This window comes from Corvus kubaryi, unplaced genomic scaffold, assembly GCF_017639235.1.
Source record: "Corvus kubaryi isolate FWS band 111438036 unplaced genomic scaffold, C.kubaryi_AGA036_p1.0 37396, whole genome shotgun sequence".
NCBI lineage: Eukaryota > Metazoa > Chordata > Aves > Passeriformes > Corvidae > Corvus > Corvus kubaryi.
Window position 1 is genome coordinate 10,103,685 of NW_024581135.1, and position 23,570 is coordinate 10,127,254.

The 23,570-nt window shown below is 39.5% G+C and overlaps 1 protein-coding gene across 1 annotated transcript in view; it reads left to right on the forward strand.

The window, feature by feature from the left end:
* MYLK (myosin light chain kinase) overlaps positions 1–23,570 on the forward strand; it is a 195,755-nt gene that overhangs the window by 65,759 nt on the left and 106,426 nt on the right. The window contains exons 3-10 of the mRNA XM_042041247.1: positions 8,556–8,763; positions 10,412–10,460; positions 12,974–13,139; positions 15,835–16,000; positions 18,756–18,792; positions 20,561–21,135; positions 22,810–23,013; positions 23,149–23,283. Coding sequence (XP_041897181.1) covers positions 8,556–8,763; positions 10,412–10,460; positions 12,974–13,139; positions 15,835–16,000; positions 18,756–18,792; positions 20,561–21,135; positions 22,810–23,013; positions 23,149–23,283 — 1,540 coding nt within the window. The remainder of the gene's footprint in view (positions 1–8,555; positions 8,764–10,411; positions 10,461–12,973; positions 13,140–15,834; positions 16,001–18,755; positions 18,793–20,560; positions 21,136–22,809; positions 23,014–23,148; positions 23,284–23,570) is intronic.

A 23,570-nucleotide genomic window follows, 5' to 3' on the forward strand; every position in this document is an offset into this window, starting at 1 on the left:
GTCAAGATGTGCAATAGGTGCAAATATCACAGCTATCTAAGTGCCTGCTGTTGGATTAAGAGCATCACTTTCACAATGCCACAACTGGGTCTTCAGAGCCTTGACTCAAAGCTGGTTTGTTGGAATATGCAAATGAACAGAAGGTTTGTCTGCCTGGGAGACCATGGCACACCCATAGGTTTAATGGAAAACACGATGTTGGATTTGTTCAGACCTCTCAGTAGAATGACAGCGAGTGCAGTTAAGTGGAGCTCTATTGAAAGCATACGCAGAGTAAGCACTTTTTCCACAACCTAAACAGCTACTTTTGAGTGCACGTGTGTTTCTCTTACCAACATCACAGCAATTTTAGTTTTGAGAGAAAGCATTAGAAAGAAGAGGTGAGCCCACAAACTTTCTCTTGAACTCAGCATGTCTACAAATATTTATCCTGAACTGTTGAACTAGAAATTTATGATCACAGCAATTTATACTTAGTATTTCAGTTAGTGTTTTGAGGGTTTTCCTTTTAAACTGTTGTTGCTCAGCCCTTGGTTTTTATTTTTATGTTAAACACAGCCATTTGTACGCCGTACTGTCTGAGTCACCTCTGCTGTTATTAAAAAGTCTATGTGTGAAGCTAGGAAAGCTTATCAATTTCACAGATTACTACAGGATAAAAGAATTATTGACCGTTGCTAATAAGCAGTTGATGTTTTGCAATAGGATTTTGTGCAGAAATCTTAATTATTTAAGGCATAACAGTAAGTTGCACATGGTGGAATAAATGGGAGGAAATAACCTAAGCTTTCTCCTAGACTTTATCCAAGGTTTAAGGCATCTGCTTTTGAATTGGCAGCCTAGAGGAAGGCTTTTTAAAAATGGGAAAAATCAGACAATGACTACATACAAATATAAAAAAGATCTAAAGACGGACAGAGATTCAGTCTATAATCTCATATTAAGTTCAGAAAACTTGTACTTGCAGAAGAAAAGGTCCAGGTGAACTCTATGGGTGGTTTGCATAAAACTCTTGTCACGCACCTAATGGCTACAGGTCAGCTGGCTACAGCGTGGGGAGAGTAAAAAGGCAGATGTTGCTGCTGGTAGAATGATTTATGAAAGCTGCATCAGAAAAGCTCTGCCAGTCTGAGAGAGCAACAGCTGTGTGAAAATGCCCCCATTGGTGTAACAGATGTTTCTAGCCCCTGATTCAGTTGGTGATTGACATCCCAGCTCCACAGATGTGTTTCTCTATGCAGTGTGCTCCCTTCATGTCCTCTGTACAGGAAAGATTGACAGTGTTCTGTATTTCAGTTGAGTCATGTCTCAGGTTATTTCATGGCTGTTTGAAGACTCCTGTAACAATGTTACTTTAAAAGCTATACAATTAAAATTATTCTTTAAATGAAATGAAATCTAATTTAGGAAAAACACCTGTACATGTGATTAATTCCAAAAGACATAAATAGGGCTTAAACATTCTCTTAAGAGCTGCATAAATTGGGACTGGTGTTTGAACTTAGATAAACTCAAGGCAGATTGACACCCAGTGCTATTCTGAAATCCTATTTGAGTCCTTCAGAAAAAAATACAAGACAAATGCACTTGTTGAGGTTATGGTACCTGGGATAGCAATGCTTTTTTCAAACAGCTATACTCTGGTGACTGAGCACAAAGCCAATACACTGTGCACCTCTGGGAAATCTTGACACTGAATTAAAAAAAAAAAAAGATTAAATGTAGAAGATTGAAGAAGAAATTATGTGCAGCTGCTGTCTGCTTTTCAGTTAGCAGACCATGTCTTCCATGGATAGGTCATAAATTCTTCCCTGCTGAGCACCATAAAAACTGATTCCCCTAAAGACCTGTGGCAGTATGTGTAGTGTTCAGAACCTTTGCAATCTGCAAAAAGGGGGTGAATAGTGTGATACTGAATAAATAGATTATGCAGAACTACTTTTCAAGAGTCAAAACTAAAATTTTTGGGGTGCCATCTGTAGAAGGATCTTGTGTTTGGCGTTCGGACTATAAAGTATCAAATGCCATTTGGCATGGATGAGTGCAAAGTAGAAAAATAAAACACATCCAAGGTTTACAGAAAGACCACTGTTTTTTCTTGTACGTACAGTAGGTACTGCTTTGAAGTGAGCATGTTTGCTTCTACTCTGTATTCCATTTTTGCTTTAATGACACAACTGTGAATTCTAGACTGCTCTGTAGAAGAGGTAGGTTTTTCGCTTTGTTTGCAAGGTCATAGCTAAGTCTCCAAATATTTAACATTTTCATGTTTAACCTTGCCAGGCAAGTTCTCTGTTTTAGAAGCAAGCTTTTAAAAGGGATAAACTATTCTTGAGATATGGTTTGTGTGTGTTTAAAGTCTCAGAAGGAGCTTAACAATGTATCATGTCCACTTTCCTTTATCAGGAACATCTGCTGTTCATTTGTTAAAGCAAACTGCAGCTCGAGCCTAACAGAAGCTTTGTTACAAGACTTAAAAAGAGTTGCACTGGCCAGAACTATGTTTCCCACCTGTACTAACAATAAAAATTAATTTTAAATCAAAATATAGCACCTATTAGGTGGGTTATAGTTACAATGTTCATTTTGTAGTCTCAACAGTTTTATAGTACTTCTTTCCTGAGACTGAAATTAAGAGTTCAAAGCAGTATGAAATATTAAAACAAGAAGTGGCTTTTTTCTCTAGTTTGAGGGCACAGCTCTGTCTGCGTGGACAGAATGTATGTTATGGTGTGGCATCCTCTGCTAAGTTTCCTCTCAAGTGCTTCATTCCCCTCAGTCTTTTGATGAAGGTCCAGGGCCAAAACTTGTTGGCTCTTGATTCAAGTAAAATAGAGGGCACTGGCCCTCTGATGACTATGGGAAACACCTCTTTATTTGTAGCACCTAGGATGAGCCACATCCACAGAACAGCTGCTACTGTTTGGATTGAATCTCTTGGGGATGCATGACAGCCTTCAACCGTATGACCTTCAGATGAGCCCATCTAATATGTAACTTGCCATAAAGGCAATAATAATCTATTTTTGCTGATACCTAGACAGTGGAAGAAGAGGCACACTATGCAGTCTCTACCACATTTCAAGTGTAAGTGCTATACAGTGGTTTTTCCTGTATCTTTACTTCTTTGATTAGGATTACACTTGCAAAATCTGTCATGCTATTTAATGGAGTTTCTTCTGCTGCTTTCTTGATACAATCTGATGGCTCATTATTCTAAGTCTTGCAAAAAGTGCAAGCAGTTTACTCCTCACTAGTAATGAGTATTTGCTCTGCCAGGTTTGCAAGCAGCAGAATAAACGTCAGACTTAGATATTCTGAGCAGTTTTCCACATCTCCCTTGACATCTCCTTCTAGAGACTTCTAATGATCTGCCCAAAGCACATATTTGGGAGCTCAGTGGTAACATCTGACATCTCTAGCTGAGGCTATCCTCATTTTATTCCTTTGCAGCTTCTGATCTCTGTTGCCTTTACTGAGATGTAGATCCCAGAAATAACTAGTTTCCTCTTGAAGATGGGCACTGAACAGAGAATAGGCTACAAAGCCTTCTCAAGATTTCCTTGATTTCTGACATTCCTTAATGTTAAGATAGGCAGGCAGCCAAATATACTAAACCCCTGCTGTTCCTGACAGACATCATCTGGCTGATTTCTCTTGAAGGTTTATTGCTTGCCCAGTCCACTGTGGATGTGGGAATTAATTTATTCCCTTCTGCATTGCAGACACCTGTATGGATTAGAAAACATTTAACATTCTCATTACTGCCGTTCCTCTTTTATGACTTGTTACCCATGTCGTCCAAACTTTGTTTTCATGTTGTTTTGTTGCTTCCAGACACTACAGTCTAACTGTAAATGTACTAACTACACTACATGCATGTGAATAGACAATATTTCTGTCTTTTAAATGTATATTCAAAATCAATTTTCTTTAGATGAATTGAACCACCCAAATAAAACTGATTGTTTCATTCAGTGATTGAAGATTATACACACATAAGTCTTAATTCTGGACTTTGGGGACTTAAGGCAAAGGAAGTCTACAGAAATAGCAGCACAAGTGAATGCTGTGTGCTGACAGAATCTGGTTGTTTTAAAATTCTGATTTCATGGGAGAAGAATTGTCTCTTGCAAGGAATTTTAGTCATTAGTGAATTCATAGTTCAGCATATGAAATCATCTCTATGAGGGGAGTTATTTTGAATAGCAACTTCTTAACAGTTGTAAGATTGCCAGTCTTAGTACGTTTTTTGATGTACCTGTCTATACATGATGAAATCTGGGGAGATTTTGCAAACCAATAACTTTTGATAGCTGTTTTCTTCCTGATGTCATTGCCTGTGTGACCTTAAAGAGCAAAATGGGACATTTATCTAGTCCTTAACATCAAGCACTGAACACCTCAGCCAGTATAATAGATGTAGTGCTGGAATATGTCATGTAATGTTTGCCATCATTTCTAATAGTCTTTAGGTGTTACTATCAAACTGAACAGTACACACCCCATCAGTGTTTCACACTTACACTTTGGTTCATTGTCACTTTGGTTGATTCCTTTTGGGGATTATGTTCATCGTTGACCTCATTGGGTCCAGCAACAGCTATTACAAAGCAGGATATGACTTTGAAGTTAAAAGCATGAGCCAAAAGGGTGCATCCCATTGCCTTAAACTGCTAGGGAAGCTCTGGTTAAGTAGGCAAACTGTGTTTTTTTGAAATTGGTATATAAACACCTCTTTTATGGAGCATAGATAGAGACCAAGTTTTAGAAAATATTTCCCATGCTTTTGAACAAGAAAAAGGATCCCTGTATTTGGTATTGGTGGTCACTGAATGCCTTTCAGTTTGTGACAGTGGGGAATAGTTTGTAGGGGCACATTTTCTAATAATACTGTCCTGTACTGTACAGTTTCCACTGATCTGTTGTAATTTTTTCTCCCTTATTTCTTTTCTTTGGGAACCTAGCACCATCCCTTTTCAATAGCATTTTCTCAGACACTCAGATGCAGAACAACCTAAACTCTGTGAGTTTCACACACCAGAGGTTCTCTCAGCTCTTTCCACTTGCTGTTGATGCATGGAGCAGAAAGACTGTTTTACCTTAGCAGACTTTTCCAAGAAGGCTCTAAGCAATTGATGGGTCCAGACAAGAACTCAAAAACTCGTGTTTGTGCTAATACAATGGTTATTTGCTGCTTGCTCTCAATTTTCCACTTGTTATCCTAGTAGAGCAGGTAAAGAGAAGCTGCAGCCTCACTGGGACTGGCAATACTCACACAGGCCAAGTTGTAAATAAGGGTTATAGCATGCTGCTGCTGGGCATTAAATAAGCAGATAAATTTCTCTTTGGTGTGGATTTATTCAAGGCAGATGTTTTTAGTGAGCTCTGGAAAGGTTTGGAGGAATATAAAACCTGCTGCAGTTCTGGAATTGATCCATGAGGATCAAAACCTGGTAACCAGTGATTTGTTTAAGGGTCCCTGACACTTTTATGGCAAGACCGTGTATTTCAGAGAGGACTGGCTCAGTTTGAAACACATTCCAAACCCAAACCTGAAATAAATCCTTGCAACAGAGCAATTCTGTAAACTTCTGCTTTCCCATCATTTCGTTTTTGACAAAAAATGAAAGAAAAAAAATCAGAGTTTGGGAAGGGAATGACTCAACTTTTTGAAAAGAAATGGAATGTTGATTATCTGTGTTTGTAGTTTTTGGTGTGGCATTTCCTCAGTGGAGAGGTGTGGATGAACACAGTAATACAAACAGAGCAAGTATAAAATAAAGACACAGAGAAGAAATGGAAAAATACTTAATTTAGCCTCAGCCATGTGATCCTGGAAGTACATACATCATGGTCTACCAGAGCTTGAGGGGTCAGATAAAACTGGCCTTGTGCAGTCCAAGAGGGACTTAAAAATATTTTAAAGCAGAATCAAAAGGGAAGAAAGGTATTTCCCATTGTTTTGACCTCAGTTGTTCCCTGTTACAACTGATGGAAGGTTAATGCTTGGGACCTTTGAAGCTTGGGACCTTGAAGACGGGTTGAACAATTCAATGAAAACGCCAGAAGAACTGATTATGAACTGGAAAAAACCAGCAAATATATTAGGTGACACGTAATTGATGACTTTCATTCACAGGCTAGAATCTCAGCAGCTGTAAACAGATATGGCTTGACTAATGCTAGTAATGAGGCTGTGATGTGAAGACAGAACCACTGAAAAGGTGGTTGAAGGTCACATCAGTTGAAGTGCTACTCTTCTATTTCACTGTATGGTATATACTTGATACATCAGTTTGAAAACACTTTTGCCTCAAATATTTCAAGTAAATCTTAATATATAGTAAAGTAAAAATGAGAAGTGGTAACGCCGTTCTAATATACTCTCTGGCTTTGGGTAAATCACTTAATGTCTCTGTTGGTTTCTCAGTCTAGAATGAAAAGATAGGTATGAGGGTATTGACATGTTAATAGTATGAAACAGTTATTTGCTGCAAGTCACTTTCTGTGACAGTGAGCACATTATCAACTACCTGGAGTTACAGTATTGTAGCAATCTCATATTGATGCTTCACAGCTCCCTTTTTCTGAAAATGAAATGTGCTGAGAAAGATATTCCTTGGAGCCTGTGCTCCAAAGGAGCACCAAATCAATATGCTGGAGTAGGGTGAGGGGTCTGGGATGAGCAGGAGCTGCTGTTTTTCAGAAAGCACTGGAAAAAGACGTGGCCACAAAGAGCTTTAGAAAAATGCTGTGGCATTTTTAAACAGGAATCAGCTCTCCATTGTGCAGGATCCCACAATTTGTACTCCATGGAACATCGCTTTTGCTTAGTTTAAGATAGACTCAGAAAGAATTTGAGAAATTATACCAGAAGGGGAAAGTTTCTCCAGTTTATTCAGCATATTCAGCTCTTGGCAAATGTTAATGTCCTTAATATTGAGTAAGTAGTGACAGGGAGAAGAGGTCACCACATCACTGGCAAAACTAATTTGTCTGAACTGATACCTAAAGATTTAAAGGAAAGACAAAAAATTTCTGACAGTTGTAGGTTAAGCTGCAGCAGATGAGAAACCCAGCTGGAGTGAGGTGGGGCTGGATTAAAAATGAAAGGTTTTAAAGAAGAGAACTTAAGAATGGGTAAGGTTTGGCTAAAGATCGTAGTTTGGAAAGTAAGTGCTGTGCAGTCAGAGAAAGCAGAGCTGAAATGAGAATTGGAAACTGAGAGGAGAATGCTGGGAGGAACTTGCCCAAGCCACAACCGAGCCTTCTTCACTCCAAGACAGATCATCAATATTTTGCCCACCTGGAGGTTGAAGAGACTTCCTGCTCAGTTGCCAGATTTTGATATGTAGTTCAGAAGGCAACATTGCTTCTTTCCCAGTGAGCAAACACAGCCATGACTATTACTCATCCCGGCTCATCTTGATCCACTCAGTTACTTCATGACTTGTAGGCAAAGGATCAAAGAGTCAGAAGATGGAGAGCTGACATATCAGAGGGGGGACAGGAAAGGAGTACTGCCATCAGGAGTTGTTATGATGATTGGGCAAGCATGCTAACAATTAACACATTCTAAAGTGACCCTCAAAGAGGATGGCATTTCTCACAAAGCAGAGGAAGAACCATAGCCTGAGTAGTTTTTTATTTGGTGGAAACTGGTGTATGTCTGCTTTTCCTGTTTTTTTTTTTAAAGAAAGTCACAGATCCTCATCAAGTTTCAAGAGCTCAATTGCAAATCAGTAACTCAGTTCTCAGTTACACCAGCCGAGGATCTGCCTGTAAATCTGAAGGTATCATTAATGCCATAGCAAGCAGGGATATACCAATATGGTTACTTAATGAGAACAGGACTGCTTCATTTTGCCAAAAATTCTTCTTTTGGGTAGACCAGAAATCTCTTTGAGCTCTGTTTGTGTGCCTATGTGTACATGCTAATAGTCCCCTCCCACCATAACATGAGAATGACCCTTAATGATGCTTTCTCAAATTGCAGCTCCTTATCTTCTGCTTTTGAAGATCAAGACAAAATTTGCTATGTGTCTGCATCTTTTGCCTGTATATTGTCAGGAGATACTATATCTCAGCACATTTGAGAACTAGATGGCTGTGTACATATTTTCATTATAAGCCCAATCTTTGGCAACCATGCTAGAAATATTTGGTCCAAGAGCCTCACACTCTCGCAAAGTGTAGTAGCATTACTGCCTTTTTTTTTGAGTTTCTGAGCAGTGGGGACCCAGGTGTCAGGAATCTTCATTGGCATTATCACTGTGTTTTTGCAGAGAAACCATTCTAGTGGGAAATTTTTCTGCACAACTATCTATCTATCTGCCTGACTAGTCTTATGATTTTAACTTTGACTTATCCAAGAGTTTTTGTCATTTCATTTCATTTCATTATCTTCTGCCATTTGGCTTGTGAAGAATATGTCTTTAACAGCTCCTGTGTCAAGAACTTTCCACTGCATTGCTAAGTGTCCAACATTTCTTCCTGATAACATCATCTGTGAAGTTTATCTTCTTTCTCCTCTCTCTCTCACATCTTTCCAGGTCAGAGGCTACCCTGAGCCACAGATCACATGGTACAGAAATGGGCATCCTGTCCCAGAGGGAGACCATTGTGTCGTGGACCGCAGCATCCGGGGGGTGTTCAGCTTGGTCATCAAAGGTGTGCAGGAAGGTGATGGTGGCAAATACACCTGCGAGGCTGCAAATGATGGTGGGGTTCGTCAAGTGACTGTGGAACTGACAGTGGAAGGTAAGAAGATTCTTACACTGTTGTTGTGATGATTATAGAGTTTAAGTAAAGGAACAAGGTGTGTTAAACAGTTGGGTTAAAATCCCAGCTGTACACATGTCCTTTCTCATTGGTACAAGAGTAAGGTTCATTTACTGCATTTCCCAGGTTAAGATATTGTGCAGGGAACTACACGTCTACAATTAGATTAAGTGTGAGTTCTGTTTCAGGTGTGGGTGATGATGTGCAGGAAACAAAACTCCTAACCTTAAAGACTTTGTTCTAAACTTTGTAATTTTCATGGAAGTCACCACGCAGGACAGAAACTGCTAAGCTGCATGCCTGGTTGTAACTGCATGCTTAATGTCACACAAGAAACAGCCAAGATCAAACCCAGGAATTTTTAAGAGCACATCTGCATATTAGATAGCTGCAAACGGCCAAAGTTAAAATTTAAAGAGTGACACAAAGCCAGGGAATGATTGAAATCAATTGTACTGCTTCTCTCTTGCAGTTTGGTCATGTCAGAGATCTGTTGAATATCAAAACCTCTCAGGTCACAACTTTGTGTTGAGTTCTTGAAGCAAAGAAAATATCTGCAGCAGTCCTGAAACAATCAGTGTTTGGGTTTATTCAGAGTCAAAACCTCAGATCTCTTCAGAGTACATACTGAAATATGCATAGATCTGGCATGATTGCTACTGCCTTCTGTTGTAAAAGTTATGTGAAATATTTTTTCCCCTTGTTTTAAGTTGGGACAACTTTATGAATGACAATTTACACGGAGGTGAAGAAATTTTTAAAAGTTGCTTTTATATCCGTTTTTCTGACCTGGTCTTTGCTGCAGTTTAAAACGACTTCGGGGCAGTACCCAATGACTGAATTTCTCAGAGTCTAAGAATTATACGGTCTTTGTTCTAAAATCCCTTTATGCATCAAGATAGCAAAGCACAGATTCTTCTTTTTTTTTTTTTTTTTTCTGTTCTAAGCAAAGATAACCACGTGGGGCTGCCTGCTGCTTGAAAAATGAGTGCCTGAAACTTGATCTAGTCTTTCCATCAGCATGGCTGTCCTGTCTGACAGTGATGTGGGCTCTTGTAAGGCTCTAGAACAGGTGTTTTTTCACAGCCCCAGCGCTGTGTGTCCGCTGCTGCGGCTCCGGGTGTCCCCCGGGTCGGGCTGTGTGTGCAGCAGATGGCGCTGGGCTCCCGCGGCATCTCCCTCCTGCGCACGGCAGCGAGAGACGCGCCGCGTCATCTACAGCGAGGTACCTTGGGCTAGCACAGGACTGAAAACCCAACCAAGTAAAGCAAGACCTCTTTCACAGTCTAAAAACCTCCTGCTATCTTAATCTGAAGTACTGGCGCGCTGTAGGAATTAGACACAGTGTTTCATCCCCTTGGTTAAAAAGTATTGTTTCATGAATAATCTGCAGCATTGTTACAACTGAGGCCGGGGGTTAGACAGTAACTCTGATAAAGCTTGGTTTTGAAATTAGAGAGCCTAACTTTGAACTACAGACAACATAGCCTTATACTGCAGGTGTTGCATTCCTCCTTTATGTTTCAAACCTGAAGAAATATATATTTTGCATAGTCTTTAGTATCTGTAATTCCCAGTGGTCTTGACAAAACTTCCGACTTCCTGTCTTTCTGTCCTATGCTTACAGGAAACTCCTTGATGAAATACAGCCTGCCATCCAGTGCCAAAACCTCTGGGTAAGCAGTCTACTGGCTTGGATATTGTTTAACAGACACTTAAATATATTTTGGTAGGAAAACAAGGAAAATTACTCTTTCTAAAAGTCTCCATTTATCCCAAGCAGAATAGCTACCGTGAGAGCTGCTGGCTTAGCAGAATTGTTGAGGCAGTCAGGAGGATGTACAGCTACTGCTCCAGCATGTTGACTGAGGAATTAATGTGGCTGAAAACAGAACATCCAGCTGATACCTAAATATTGCACCCTCCTCTGCTGTAATTTTGCACCCTCTTCTCTGCTCTCTGATATTCAAGAATCCTTCCCCACAACTTCCATGACCCAACAGCCTTTTTTTAAGGCCAGAGCAAATACTGCTTTAAGAGTCACCAGTAAGAAATAAAAGCAACTGAAATCAGCATTCTCTCACACAGAATTTAAGTATTTCCAAGCAACACAGTGGGTAAACTGTATTCCAGAAGAAATAATTGTTCTGGTTTGGAGTAACTTTACCAAGAACGAGTTGATGGGGTGATGTAAGCTGGCACACAGAAACCTACTTGTACTTTCTACACTTCAGTAAACATTTACAATTACATGAATGTCACTGTTTTAAAAGCCCCAGGCCTAATTCTTCCAACAGCTGAATTAATTCCTTTATAAGTAGTTTGGATATAAGCATAATTTTTTCTGATCTATATTTTTGGCACTGAGTAGCTCTAGATGTAGACAAAAATACATGTTCTGATTATGTTACTGATCAGAATACAGATAGTTAAAACAGGAGATTTTAATTTCATCATTGATATGAACATTTTTTATGTTTGTTTTGAATTTTAACATTAACTGAGATTACAACAGTGAAAATGGTAAGTAAAACTGAGTAATGAGGAAGGCTTTTACATGATAAATTCTGTATTGCAAATAAGCTACAGACATACACACGGGATAAATAATCAAAACAAGAAAGGACAGTTACTGTTAGGTTTTGCTGTATATTCAGACTTTACAAAGCACTATCCTAATCCATTGCATTGCAGAGAGTTAGAGTGATTGTCCTCACTTTTCATGCTCCTGTGTTTTCCTCATATTCAGTATTAATAATTCTATGGTAGGAGAAGGGAAAAGAAAAAAAATATACATTATACATTTCCATTTTTTCATGTCTAGGAACCAGCCATAAAGCTGTAGGCCAGCTAGTAGTTGATTTTCTTTTCCTATGCTGTGTGTATAGATATATAGAGTCACCTTGTAAAGATGGTTACTGAAAAACTTCTTTAATACAAATTTTGTTCTTCTTTAGTGGTAGTATGAGGGAGATGACATTAAAAGCTATCAGATATTTAATTATATGATAAAGTGATTTTCATTTTAGCATGTTAAAATCACCCTTCTCTCAATACTTTTTGCTGGTCCTCTTGTCCGTGTAAATCCTTTCATTGGTATCATCTCTTGCTTAGAAACCTCGAGCTGCCCAAATGGCAACCACCATGTCTTGGCAGCACCTTGGACTAAGGCGATGCAGTCTCTGTTAGTATCTGACACCTGGCAGAAATGGTGAAGTATTGACACATCTTACTTGCATGTGGTAAAAGGCCATCTGGAAAAGATCTTGAAAATGGTTCAGTTCGCTTGAAATTAAATGTTTTAAAAAAAACCCAAAATCACCATCTGCCATCTGCTAATGTGTCTGTTGTACCAAGGCTTCAGAGCAAAGAGTGAGTGTGTTCCCTTTGACATTTACAGACCTGAAGCTGCACCTTTTTGGGTTTTTTCATGCTATAATACTGCTTGATGTTTTATGGTTGGGTAACTGTTTACGGTTTCGGACTGCAGTCGCTGATGCAACTTCAGTTTCATCCCACATGTCACTTCCCAGCTGTGCCAGCCATGTAAGTAGAGCTGGGCATTTACACTTAACGGTAATTCACCTGGGACAGGTGTACTTTGGGTTTCTGCCCTTATCATGTTTGCTTTGCAAACAATGTAGCAAATGAGACTACAAATAAAAGTCTTCCCCAGACCAAAAATATTTACAGGACATGTCGAAAATGTTGCAAAACCAAGGTTCTGATTCATAAATCAGAAATTACTGTGTCAATTGCACTCACGAGCAAAACAAATTACACGATAAAAACCTGTGAACAGTGAACAGGCATGCACAAATAAACTCTTAGGAGGCAACTAAAAAACAGAAAATGGAGAAAACTAAATGAATACAGTGTTTCCTATCTTTTGGTTTGCCCAGCTCTGCTTATAAACAACTTAAATTTTCTCCAAGATCTGTTCTGTGTATGCCAGATGAGGGTGCATAAGATAACACGTTTTAGTTGCATGAGGAGTCAAGAGCAGTCATCACCAGCATTTCCATTTCTTCCACTGGCCAAGAAAAATATTTTGCAACTACAGTTTAGGTTGCCATAAATTATATACCCTTGTTGGTAGACCACTGGTCTAAGATGCTTTCTGACATGTGCTCTAACCACAACAGCTTCCAGCTCCTCTGTAAAACCAGAATGTCAATTGCCTTTCCAGGGGAAGACTTGCTGTTCCATCTGTGGAGCAGAGGCCAAGCATCTGGGGAGAAAGTCCACCCAAGTTTGCTACAAAACCCAACAGAGTTGTTGTGCGTGAAGGCCAAACAGGCAAATTCTCATGTAAAATAACAGGACGACCTCAGCCTCAAGTAACTTGGTTTAAGGTATGATTTCCCCAAAAGTTTATGTTTTCAGTCTCTTTTGAAATTTTGTGACGTGAAAGGATGAAATGGACTTGACAGTCCAAATGATCATGGTGAGAGTTTACATACAAGGAGAGCCATTTTCTTCCTCATTTTTATGCTGAATAAACTTAAAAAGATGATAGTGCTTCTTCTCAGTCTAAACTTCTCCCTTATATGTCTCATTGTTGAAAATATTTCTACAAAAACCATCTGAAAGCACTGAACTACATCCAGTTTCCATTAAAAAATACCAAGTGTGGGATGTACTTGCCCAAAGACCTTACTAAATAGGTCAGGGAAATGGACAAAGGACAAGAATGAAAATATTACCTCTACCTCTGTTTATAGGGAAGGTCTGCAGGGAATTAACACTTTGAATGTGGTTACAGAGGAGTCTCTGACAGCTGTGAAAATTATAACTGTATTTCCCAAGTTCCAGGTCAATGTCTCAGTCATAGACTTCCTTTTCTGTACCATTCACATTGAATTTTACCTGTACATTATATTGAAGATGATGCTTGCAAAGAAATTAAATTGTATTGAAAAGAAAAATAACTGTTTAGGAATTAACAGATATGATTGGGGTTTGGTATACACAACTGTTTTTTGCAAATTAAAAATGAAAAATTCAAGTCAGATGAACAACTGTTCAACAGTTTCAGTCTGGCCTCTGCTAAAACACTGGTAGGAGAAAAGTGTCTGACAGAAAATAGGAGATATGAAAAGCAGCTGTCAGCTTCAGACCTGCAGTAAAATTGGGAACTGTGAGTATCTGTCATTTACAGAAAAGACATATATATGAGCAATATTTAAAAATCAGCAGACTATTGAAAAAACATTGAAGTCTTAAGTCCCAGTGTCCCTTTGGGCATACACAAGACCTCCAAACATATTTTTTTGTTTGTAAGGAGAGAGCTTTCATGTGATAGCTAGATATTACACTGATTATGCCATTTTTACTGAAACTGTCAGTGTTCTAGAGGATTACAGTTACTTTCTTTAATTTGGAAGAGCAAATATATGACTGCTCTGATGGCATCCTGCTCCCCTTCAGCCTTCAACAGACAATTATGTCCAGTCAACAGAAAAAAACTCAACTTTTATCAGTGCTTCAATTTTCTCTTTGTATCTCCAGGTTTTGGGGGGGGAGGGGAAAGAAGCCAAAACCACCTCAGAAAACTTCTCAGAGAACAGGGAAATGCTTCCAAGTAATTTTCTGCTTTATTCCAGACTTACCCTTGTCTGTAATACAAGAATGTCAGGGTACATCCCCAACACAGGCAGCCTCTTGCTGTGGAAGCACTCACTGACATCTCCTTCAGCTGGTGGCTCCATCTGGAGTCTGCTTCCCCTTCCAGCTGCCCTCAGTTCTGTGGGAAGCTACTGGCTCTCTGGGACTCTGCAGTGCAGCTGCTCCACCACAGCCTGGTTCCAGTCCCACCAGGCTTGCTCAGGTTTTCCAGACATGCAGCTCTGTGCAAAACCTAGGATTTGTCACTCAGCTCTCTTGGTTTGGGCTGTGTGGTAAACAGGAAGTAGGGACTACCAATCCAGCAGTTTGGATCTACACTTTGGTACTTCTCCATACATTTTTTGCAGTTTGCTGGAGGTTATATTATATATTTTGCTATTGATTATCACCTTCTATAATGTGTGCCTCACGGCAATGAAGTTACATGGCTGCTGGACCACTTCTGGCTACTGCAGGACTAATAGATGACCACCTTCCTTACAGCATGGAAGCTTTATCAACAAGTAAAATTGCACTTTTCAGAACGAATAAATAAGCCTGTTTGTAAACATCTTACTTTGCTTATTGTTTTCTTTCCAATTTTCTTACTTGTTAAGTTGCAAGGAACAGAAGCTTCTGTATCATCACCAACCCCCTGATGTGAGCTAGCTTTTAAAAATTCCATTAGGACCTACAGCACCCAGATAGCAGTAAGTTGATAGACTTCAAGAATGAGTGTCTGTAAACACTGATGTTTCTCAAATGTTTACTGCCCAAGTAAAATTGTAGCTTTGTAGGCTTTCCCTTCCTAAACTTAGGATGGGAGAAACTGTGGTGTCTGATAGCAAGGCACTCATTCTTAATGGCTGCTGCTGAAGCAGAAGAACTGATGTGCTCACAAATGAGGTATTGGTCAATTGCTTTGTAGAATTTAAAGGTAAAAATCGTCATTGTGATCATCTACTCTGTGTAACAGAGAACACAGACCTACACACATTTCTTCTTGCCTCACAGCCATATCTTTGGATTTAACTCCAGTGTAACTATTGAGGGATAGAGAACTACTCTCCAGATTGGAAGCTTTTGCTTAAAAGCATTTAACTTCCTGGAACAAACAGGAACATAAAACTGGCTTGAGCCCACATACAATGAAAATATTTTTTTCTAGGACTCTGGGTATAATAAACAGGGAAACTCCAAAACCAAACTGAGATGAGTAGGTAGAAAAATAGAGGGAAAAGAAAGCCTCCTGAAGATATGAATTACAGAATTTTGGACACAAATTTTTTTTTTTTTTGTTTATACCATATGAGTATTATTCATAGAAGGAATTTGGCTAAAGGATAGGAGAAAGGCATTTTGACTTAATGTTTTACTAAAAAATTCTTGCTCCCCTTCTCTTAACAATAGCTGCTGTCTCATGGTATCCTGTGATATTTGCAGGGTGATATTCAGTTGCAGCAAAATGAGCGTCTCAACATGTATGAGAGAACAGGCATCCAGTTCTTGGAGATCCAGAATGTTCAGCTTGCTGATTCAGGAATTTACACATGCACAGTGGTGAACAGCGCTGGGAAGGCATCTGTGTCTGCAGAGCTCACCGTTCAAGGTACAGCAAAGGGTTTGCAGGAGAGAGAAAAGTGAGCCACAGACATTCCTTTAAAATTTATCTGGTTGTGTTCTCGACATTCACAAGAAACATTGACTTTCTCCCATTATTTTCTTCTCTCTCTCTCTCTTCACTAAATGATGCTGTGATAACTTGGAGTGTGCTACAACTGTAAATGTTGTGTTGGTTCATGGGAAAAAAGGTTATCCAAGTGCTTTGTAACAGCTTCCTTTAAAAACACCTCTTCACTTTTACTGTGATTTTGACTTCTATGTTTTGAACATAGATTTGAATTTCAGCATATGGAAGCTGGAACTTGTCATAATAATCAATAATTAATTTTGTATTTGTTGAGTACTACCACAAGATGCACATTTATACTATCTCCCTTATGGGAGGGAAAATTCTATCTATATTTGTAGAACTAAGAAAGTAAAGGAGCATAATTCCAAATCGTGAGAGAGAAAAAAACCCCAAGTTAATAAGATTGAAATTCAGGCTTCTCAACTCCCAACCCTGCCTATTTCACTGCTTGTTAAGGAAACAAATATCTTTGTATAAGTAGGATGTTCTGTTCCATACATTCATTATCATATACAGCTCATCTTGAAGTTTGATGCTTCTTAGGGTGCCCTTTGCATCAGCCTCAAAATCATACAGCCTTCAGCACGCACACTAAAGAGGAAGTTCATCAGTCAGGGGGTAAGCAGTCACTGGACCCAATTAAATAATTAAAACCACAGCTGCTGGCTTCAACTGCAGTCATGAGGTCAATGGGTTACATATGCAGCCAGCAGTGAGTTTTTTGTTGCAAGACTTTAGGTTTCACATCAATGCTGTCACTCTGTAAGGTATCAAGAGTATAAATAACAAGTGGATGTACGTTTGGTATGCTCAGAACCACAGCTAACCTTTCTACAACTTAAAGCTGTACTTTTTATGTGTAAGGTCTGACCTGATGAAGCCACTGTAGAAGAAGCTTCTGTAGTTTGCCTGTAGAAGAAGCTTCTGTAGTTTGCCTGTTCAATGGTAGTTTTAGAGAAAGGGCTGTTCCTTTCAATAAGCCTTTTATCTAAACATAAAACTCGATCCCTAATTGCTCTCCCTGAAGTGGTGAGCTTTCTGTTCTGTAATGGCTACATCTGCCTTGAGAGATGATGTGGAACTGGGGTCACAAAGTCACTTGTGGTATACGTTTGCTACAGATGCTGACCACATCTCTGAATAATGTGGGCATTCTTTCTTGGATTAGTGCGGGTTGGTAAAAAGGGCACTCTTTTGCAGTGCTCTTGATTAATTGGATGATTCCACTTACCTGACCACAATATATAATACCTAATTCTTTCATTATCCATTAAATCAGGTTGTCAGAGTTGCTGCAAGATGTTAGCAGACAATCAAGTGGTTCAGAATTACTACATTTTCTTTCAAAGACATGCAATCTCATATATAGATATTTTCCTCCAGTAGCTGTATTTTTTTCTGAGTGGAAGGTGAAGAGGGAGGAGGAAATATTCTTTTAATTGACAGGGTTGCATGGTATTTTCTTGTCTACAACCAGTAGTTATGAAGCTTCCTTTCCTGCATTTATCCAGTCTTTTCAGTTTTAATTTCAATATTTCTGTTATTTCAACCTTCTGTTTATTGGAAGGTTTATTGAAATTAGGTCAACGGGTTTTTCCCTCTCTCACTGCAACTTTTGTGCGTAAATAGATTCATTAGGTCGCTCCAAATGGCTTGGCAAGTCCAAGCATTTAGACGTGGATTTTTGCTTGTAAAACACAGTGGAAATCAGGATATCATCCATCACATGATTTTATCTTTTCCCTGAGGCAGAGACTCTGAAAGCTTTTTTATGACGTGCTTGTTGGTGACTTGAAAAATTTGCTATCTTGCAAATATATTATTACATGTCTTTCTACTGTAGTTTCTAGTCTCACAGCTGACAACAGTGTAGGTGCAGCTTTGATCTGACCAGGAGAAAACAAATTGCATCCTGAAATGTTAATTAAGGGGTAATGGAGAGATGTGGTTGGTATTTGACCTAGAATGGTATTTCTCTCCTCACAACTATTCATTATCTCATGCTGCCCCCAAGAGAAACAAACACTGTCATGGAGGATTACAAATTAGGAGACTGATTGTGGGTAAATATGTGCTCAGTTTTATCAGTGCATCTGATGAGGCACCTTGGCAAATCAATATAGCCCAGTCATGTTCCCAGATTTCTTGGTGGTATTGCAAAGTTAAGAAATGTGATGCATTAGCTTTTTTGTTTTTCATGTTAAAGGTGATAATTCTTGCTACACAGCAAATGGGTTGGTAAATGTTTACAGGTGGGTCCAGGTTTTGGGAGGTCTTACTGCTGTTGACTTGGTTCTGTGTTTTAGCCAGAGACAGCTGCAGTTTCACTGTGAGCACCCTCAGGTGTAGGACTGATTGATGGTTTGTCTTTCTCCACCTCTACAAACTCTGTGGAGTTATCATAAGATTTGATAAGCTGCATCCCAGTTGAAATCTCTTCCTTACTGCTCTCCCCCAACATAGAGATCTTGAGGCTCACTGAACCTTTAGTTCTGCAGGGTTGTGAGAACATGACTCAGCAATGTCTCAAAATGGACCAAGACCTCTTTGTGTTTCAGCTGAGCAGCTTCCTGTTGTCCATATCAATTTCAGGTGTGAAAAATTTCCAAATTTTTGGAATTGTGCACCGTATTTTGTGTGTAAGTTACCTGTTTCTTCCTTTATGTTTCAGGTCCAGATAAGACTGACACATACCCTCAGCCACCTTGGTATGTTTTTACTACAGTATTTTCTCTGACTATTTAATTGCAGTGCACTGATTTTGATATTTACTGCATGTGCTTTCTTCACAAAGTGATAAATTTTTGGAGGGTCTGTCTGTATTTGGAACTAAGAAAGTGTTTGCTTGGAATAAGATTCTCTCTTGCTGCCCAAATCAGCTGTCCTGGTAGACTTGTAGGAAATAGTTGGTGGAACTGGTGGCAACATTATGAAATACAGAGTTCTGGTCTGCTCCAGGAAAGCAAAATTTTAAAATAAGCTATGTAGGCAGAAATTCTACACTGTACCAGAGGGTCAAACTTCCTTTTTGGAGTTAACAGCCTGAGTGCACCTTGTCAGCACTGAGCTGGCTGTTCTTTCCTGTCATAAACTAAACATGGTATGGCCGTGGTTTTTGCTGTTGTCTGAAAATACATACAAATGTAGGGGTAAAGTAACAAGAAAAAATTAATATTTAGGCCTTTACCATGATTTTTAAAATTAAAATTTTTAAATTATTTTATAAAATTACTTTTCTTCATGAATGGAAAATGCAGGAATGAAAAGTTCAGGGCTGTCTGCGTAAGACACTTTGATGAAGGCCAGTTTTTTTATAGTCATTGGGATGTTTATCTGTCCTCACATGCCCTGGGTGAGATTTCAAAATGGCATGTTCACATTGTCCTAACTGCAAAGTGGAATTGAAAATGCTGTGCTATTCTGTTTTTCAGATCTGTGTGATTTTTAGGAACATACTTGAAAGTAAGTTTAGTATAAATGAAACTGCATTGCAGGCAGAACTCCCCATGCATGTGGTTCTCCACAGTAGTTCTGCATCCTCCATCATTTATTCACAAAAAAAGACATTTTGTAAAATGAAGAAGTCTTACAGTTGTCACTACAAATCTCAAACAGTACATCAAACTCCAGCTGAAGAAAGTACCCCAATAAATATCACAAGTCTCCCTAAGAGAATAAGTTAATGGCACCAAGTGTAGCAAAACAGAGTTGGGCTGGAAATTACTGCATTTATTTCAAATGTGTTCCCATTCTGCCTTGGAGTAATACTGTGGAAGTGTGAGACACAGACACAGTGCTCTACAGGTGATAGCTTAGGGATCAAAGCAGTCACCTTCAGTGAAGGAGATTTAGATTCAAGTCCCCACTTAGTCAGCGACTCTTGTGCCCCCAAAATACTGAGCAGCAGATCCATTGTAATTCTGAGAAACTCTTCCTAATAAATCCATAGCTGATATTGTTACATCCAGTCAAGTTTTTAATGTGCCAATACCCCTTCTCTCTCCCCTAGACTTTGGTCAAGTGTCCTATCAGTCTTGTTTTGAAGTTACTTAAATTACAAGACACCACAATTAGACATAGTAAAATCACTTCAGAATTTACATTTTCATTTCCCTTTAGGGAAGTATTTTATGTGACATTTTGAGCTATGATTGTACATGACCTCAATTTATTAAAGCATCAAGTAGTGTTACATCATGGACATTCAGATCTCATGTAATTGCTTCCCATCCAAAGCAGTGCATGCAAGGTTAATGTCTGACTCACAGAACATGTTAGAACTTGAGCAGTGGACTTGTATCCCAAAATTCCTGAGTTGAGATAGTGTCTGAGCCCTGTTTTCATTTTATGAAGCCTTTCACTTCACCTCCTTGACCCATGTTCTTGATCTGTGTGAAAGAAGCTAAAGGCTAATCAGTTCACTTTCTTGTTAAGGGCTTATATATTTATATCTCCAAACTTCTTATTTTCCTTCAGCATGCCATCGAAACCAACCACATTAACCATTAAAGCTGTTGAAAATTCAGAATTTAAACAGGCAACCAGCAATGGGATTGCTAAAGAGCTGAAATCCAGCAGCACAGAACTCATGGCTGAAACCAAAGACAGGGTGTCAGCAAAGAAAGAGTCCTTTTACGTCACCAGAGAAGCCAAAGAAAGTAAGCAAGTACAGCACCAAGAAACCAACGCACTGTCTTCTCAAGAACATAAAGAAGGAAAAAAGGGACCTCAGGTCTTGCAGAAAACTTCAAGCACCATCACACTACAATCTGTCAAACTGCAACCAGAACCAAAGCCAGAACCCCAGGCCACTTCCATCAGACAGGGTGAAAACAGGAAAAGGGCGGTGCAGCTCCTGATGTCAGCTCAACAAACTCCACCTCTAACAGGGCATGTCAGTCCCAGGACCAGAGAAGCAGAAAACAGGTCTGGAGCTCTGGGGTCTGTAATGGAGGAGACGAGGGAGTCCCTGGGAATTCCCCCTCAGTTTGAGATCCATCCACAGAGCCTGGAAGCATCAGAAGGCCAGGAGATTAAATTCAAGAGCAAAGGTAAAGGCATGAAAATTATCTCAGCCCCTGGGATTAGTTGGAAAGGGGTTCCCTTTCTGTGCATGGAAGTGGAAAGTAATTCCTTCTTCTTTGGAAGTTGTTCTCCTCCTAAAGCCTTTTGGAAATAGATGCAGAATCCAATGCTGTTTCCACAACACTTAGTGAAATTTTCAAACCGTCCTATACCATAGTGTCCATCTCCTCTCTCATCTGGAGTTTCCCAGATGTAACCAATGCTGCTCCTTCTAGGAGGTAGTTTTAGGCCCTCTTATATGAGGGTGCAAGAGAACACACTTTCAAGAACTGTAATTAGTTACACTACCCTTGAGCCAAAAAATCATCAGACAAGAAAATACAATCAGTCACTGCATGTCCCTTGAGGCATCTATTTTTATGTCTCATATTTGGTCAGCCTGATCTGAGTGCTTCCTAACATCTGAAATGATAAAGTCAGAATTAAAAGTGAGGTTTAGAGTTTGTTCCACAGAATTTGAACGGGTTTTAACCTCTCAGAAGAGTAATGAGAGCTGCATTTTGCTGCATCTAGGTAGTAGACTTGGAACACTTCTCTTTTTTTTTCTTAATTGCAATTTTAGAAAATAATCTGGAAGCATTTTTCTAGTGGGTTTTTTTTAATAACATTTGCACTTTAAAGCGTTCACATAAATGAGGAAGAAATTGTTGGTTTTTTTATTTCTCTAGAGGCAAAAAAAACCCCAAACCCAAAACAAATCACACAACACCATGGTAATTTATTTCATTTCTTGGTAAGTCTTGCCCCGTGAGTACTGAATATAATTTCTATCGGAAGTCCAGAGTGTGTGGAGTGGAGAAAAGATTCTGAAGATCCTGGCACATGTTGAATAGTTTATTTTTCAGGTATACTACTAAAAATATGAATTTTAGTAGTTTTCTGTCAGAGCATCTCTCATACTTTACAAGCTTTAGCTAATTCATGACCTTGTTTGGTAGGGAAATACAGTTCTTGTTGTAGAGAAAAAAGGCAATCATCCAGTTTTTATTGAAGCCAGTGAATGCCTTCTCATTTGGCTTTGGACCCAAAGCACAAACTCTTACATGCAAAGGCAGGGTGTCTGCAGGGAGGTCACAGTGGAATGTCCCTAATGCACTTTAGTAAGTAATCCGAGAAACTCCCCTGAGAATCCTCTCTGGAGATTGACCAGGGTTGCTTTCACTGGCCCTTCTCCCTGCTTGTGCAGCCTCACCTCAGGCACATCCAGGACTGTACCAAGGTGTCCTTTGAATATTTCCTGGGTGGGGAAACTCCACAACCTCTCTGGGCAACCTGTGTCAGTGCTGAGTAAAGAAAGGTTTGTGTTCAGACAGACTTCTGTGTTTCAGTTTCACATCCATTTTGTCTGTGACTTTTAGAAGAACAGTTTTCAGACAGAAGATTTTTTTCAGATATGGTTTTTCAGGTTACCAAATATTTGTTATTTTAAAAGATGGACTGGCCAAGAAGTTTTAGAAGATCAAAAATATCAAACTATCTTCCTGACAATAGTTTTTCGTATTGCCCATTAAGGACTATATGATTATGTAGTGTAAAGTGTACCTAATTTATACTGAAGTAAATAATACTAAATAAATATATACTAAATAACACTAATTATGAATACCTATTCTTAAAAATCCGAATATCTGATTGTTTAGTTTCAGGAAAGCCAAAACCAGATGTGGAGTGGTTCAAAGAAGGTCGACCTATTAAAGCTGGAGAAGATGTCCAAATATATGAAGAAGATGGAATTCATTGTCTATGGATAAAGAAAGCCTACTTGAGGGACAGTGGATCTTATAGCTGTGCAGCTGTCAACTCCAAAGGCCAGACTTGCACCAGCTGGTTGTTAACTGTCAGAAGTAAGTAAGCTCTTGTGAACCCATCTGCACTTTGGAAACTGTGGTTGTCTAAGCATACTTAGAAAAAGGCTCTAAGTGGTAAAGCTAATTTCATCAGTTTCAGTTAAAGGAACTGTTTTCATTTTGGTTTTAAAGGGCCTAAAGTTGAAGAGGTTGCTCCGTGCTTTTCCAGCGTCTTGAAAGGATGCACTGTGAGCGAAGGGCAAGACTTTGTGCTGCAGTGCTGTGTGGGAGGGGTCCCTGTGCCTCACATCACATGGCTTCTCAATGGTAAGGAATCCCCTGCTCTGCAACACCTGCATGAACGCACTGACACCTCAAAGCGCACTAAATCACCCTAATGCAACCCGCTGGGACACCTGAGGAAAACCCTCTGCACGAGCATCAAGTGCTCAAAAGGCGATGTGAGCAGGGTCTGTGTTGCCGCAGTTCTGGCCTGTGTCCAGCAGGGTGCGCTGGTGACACGGCTGTGCCAGGTGAGTTACCTGGGCAGTGTCACACGGCTGTGCTCAGGTGAGTTACCTGGGCTGTGTCACACGGCTGTGCTCAGGTGAGGT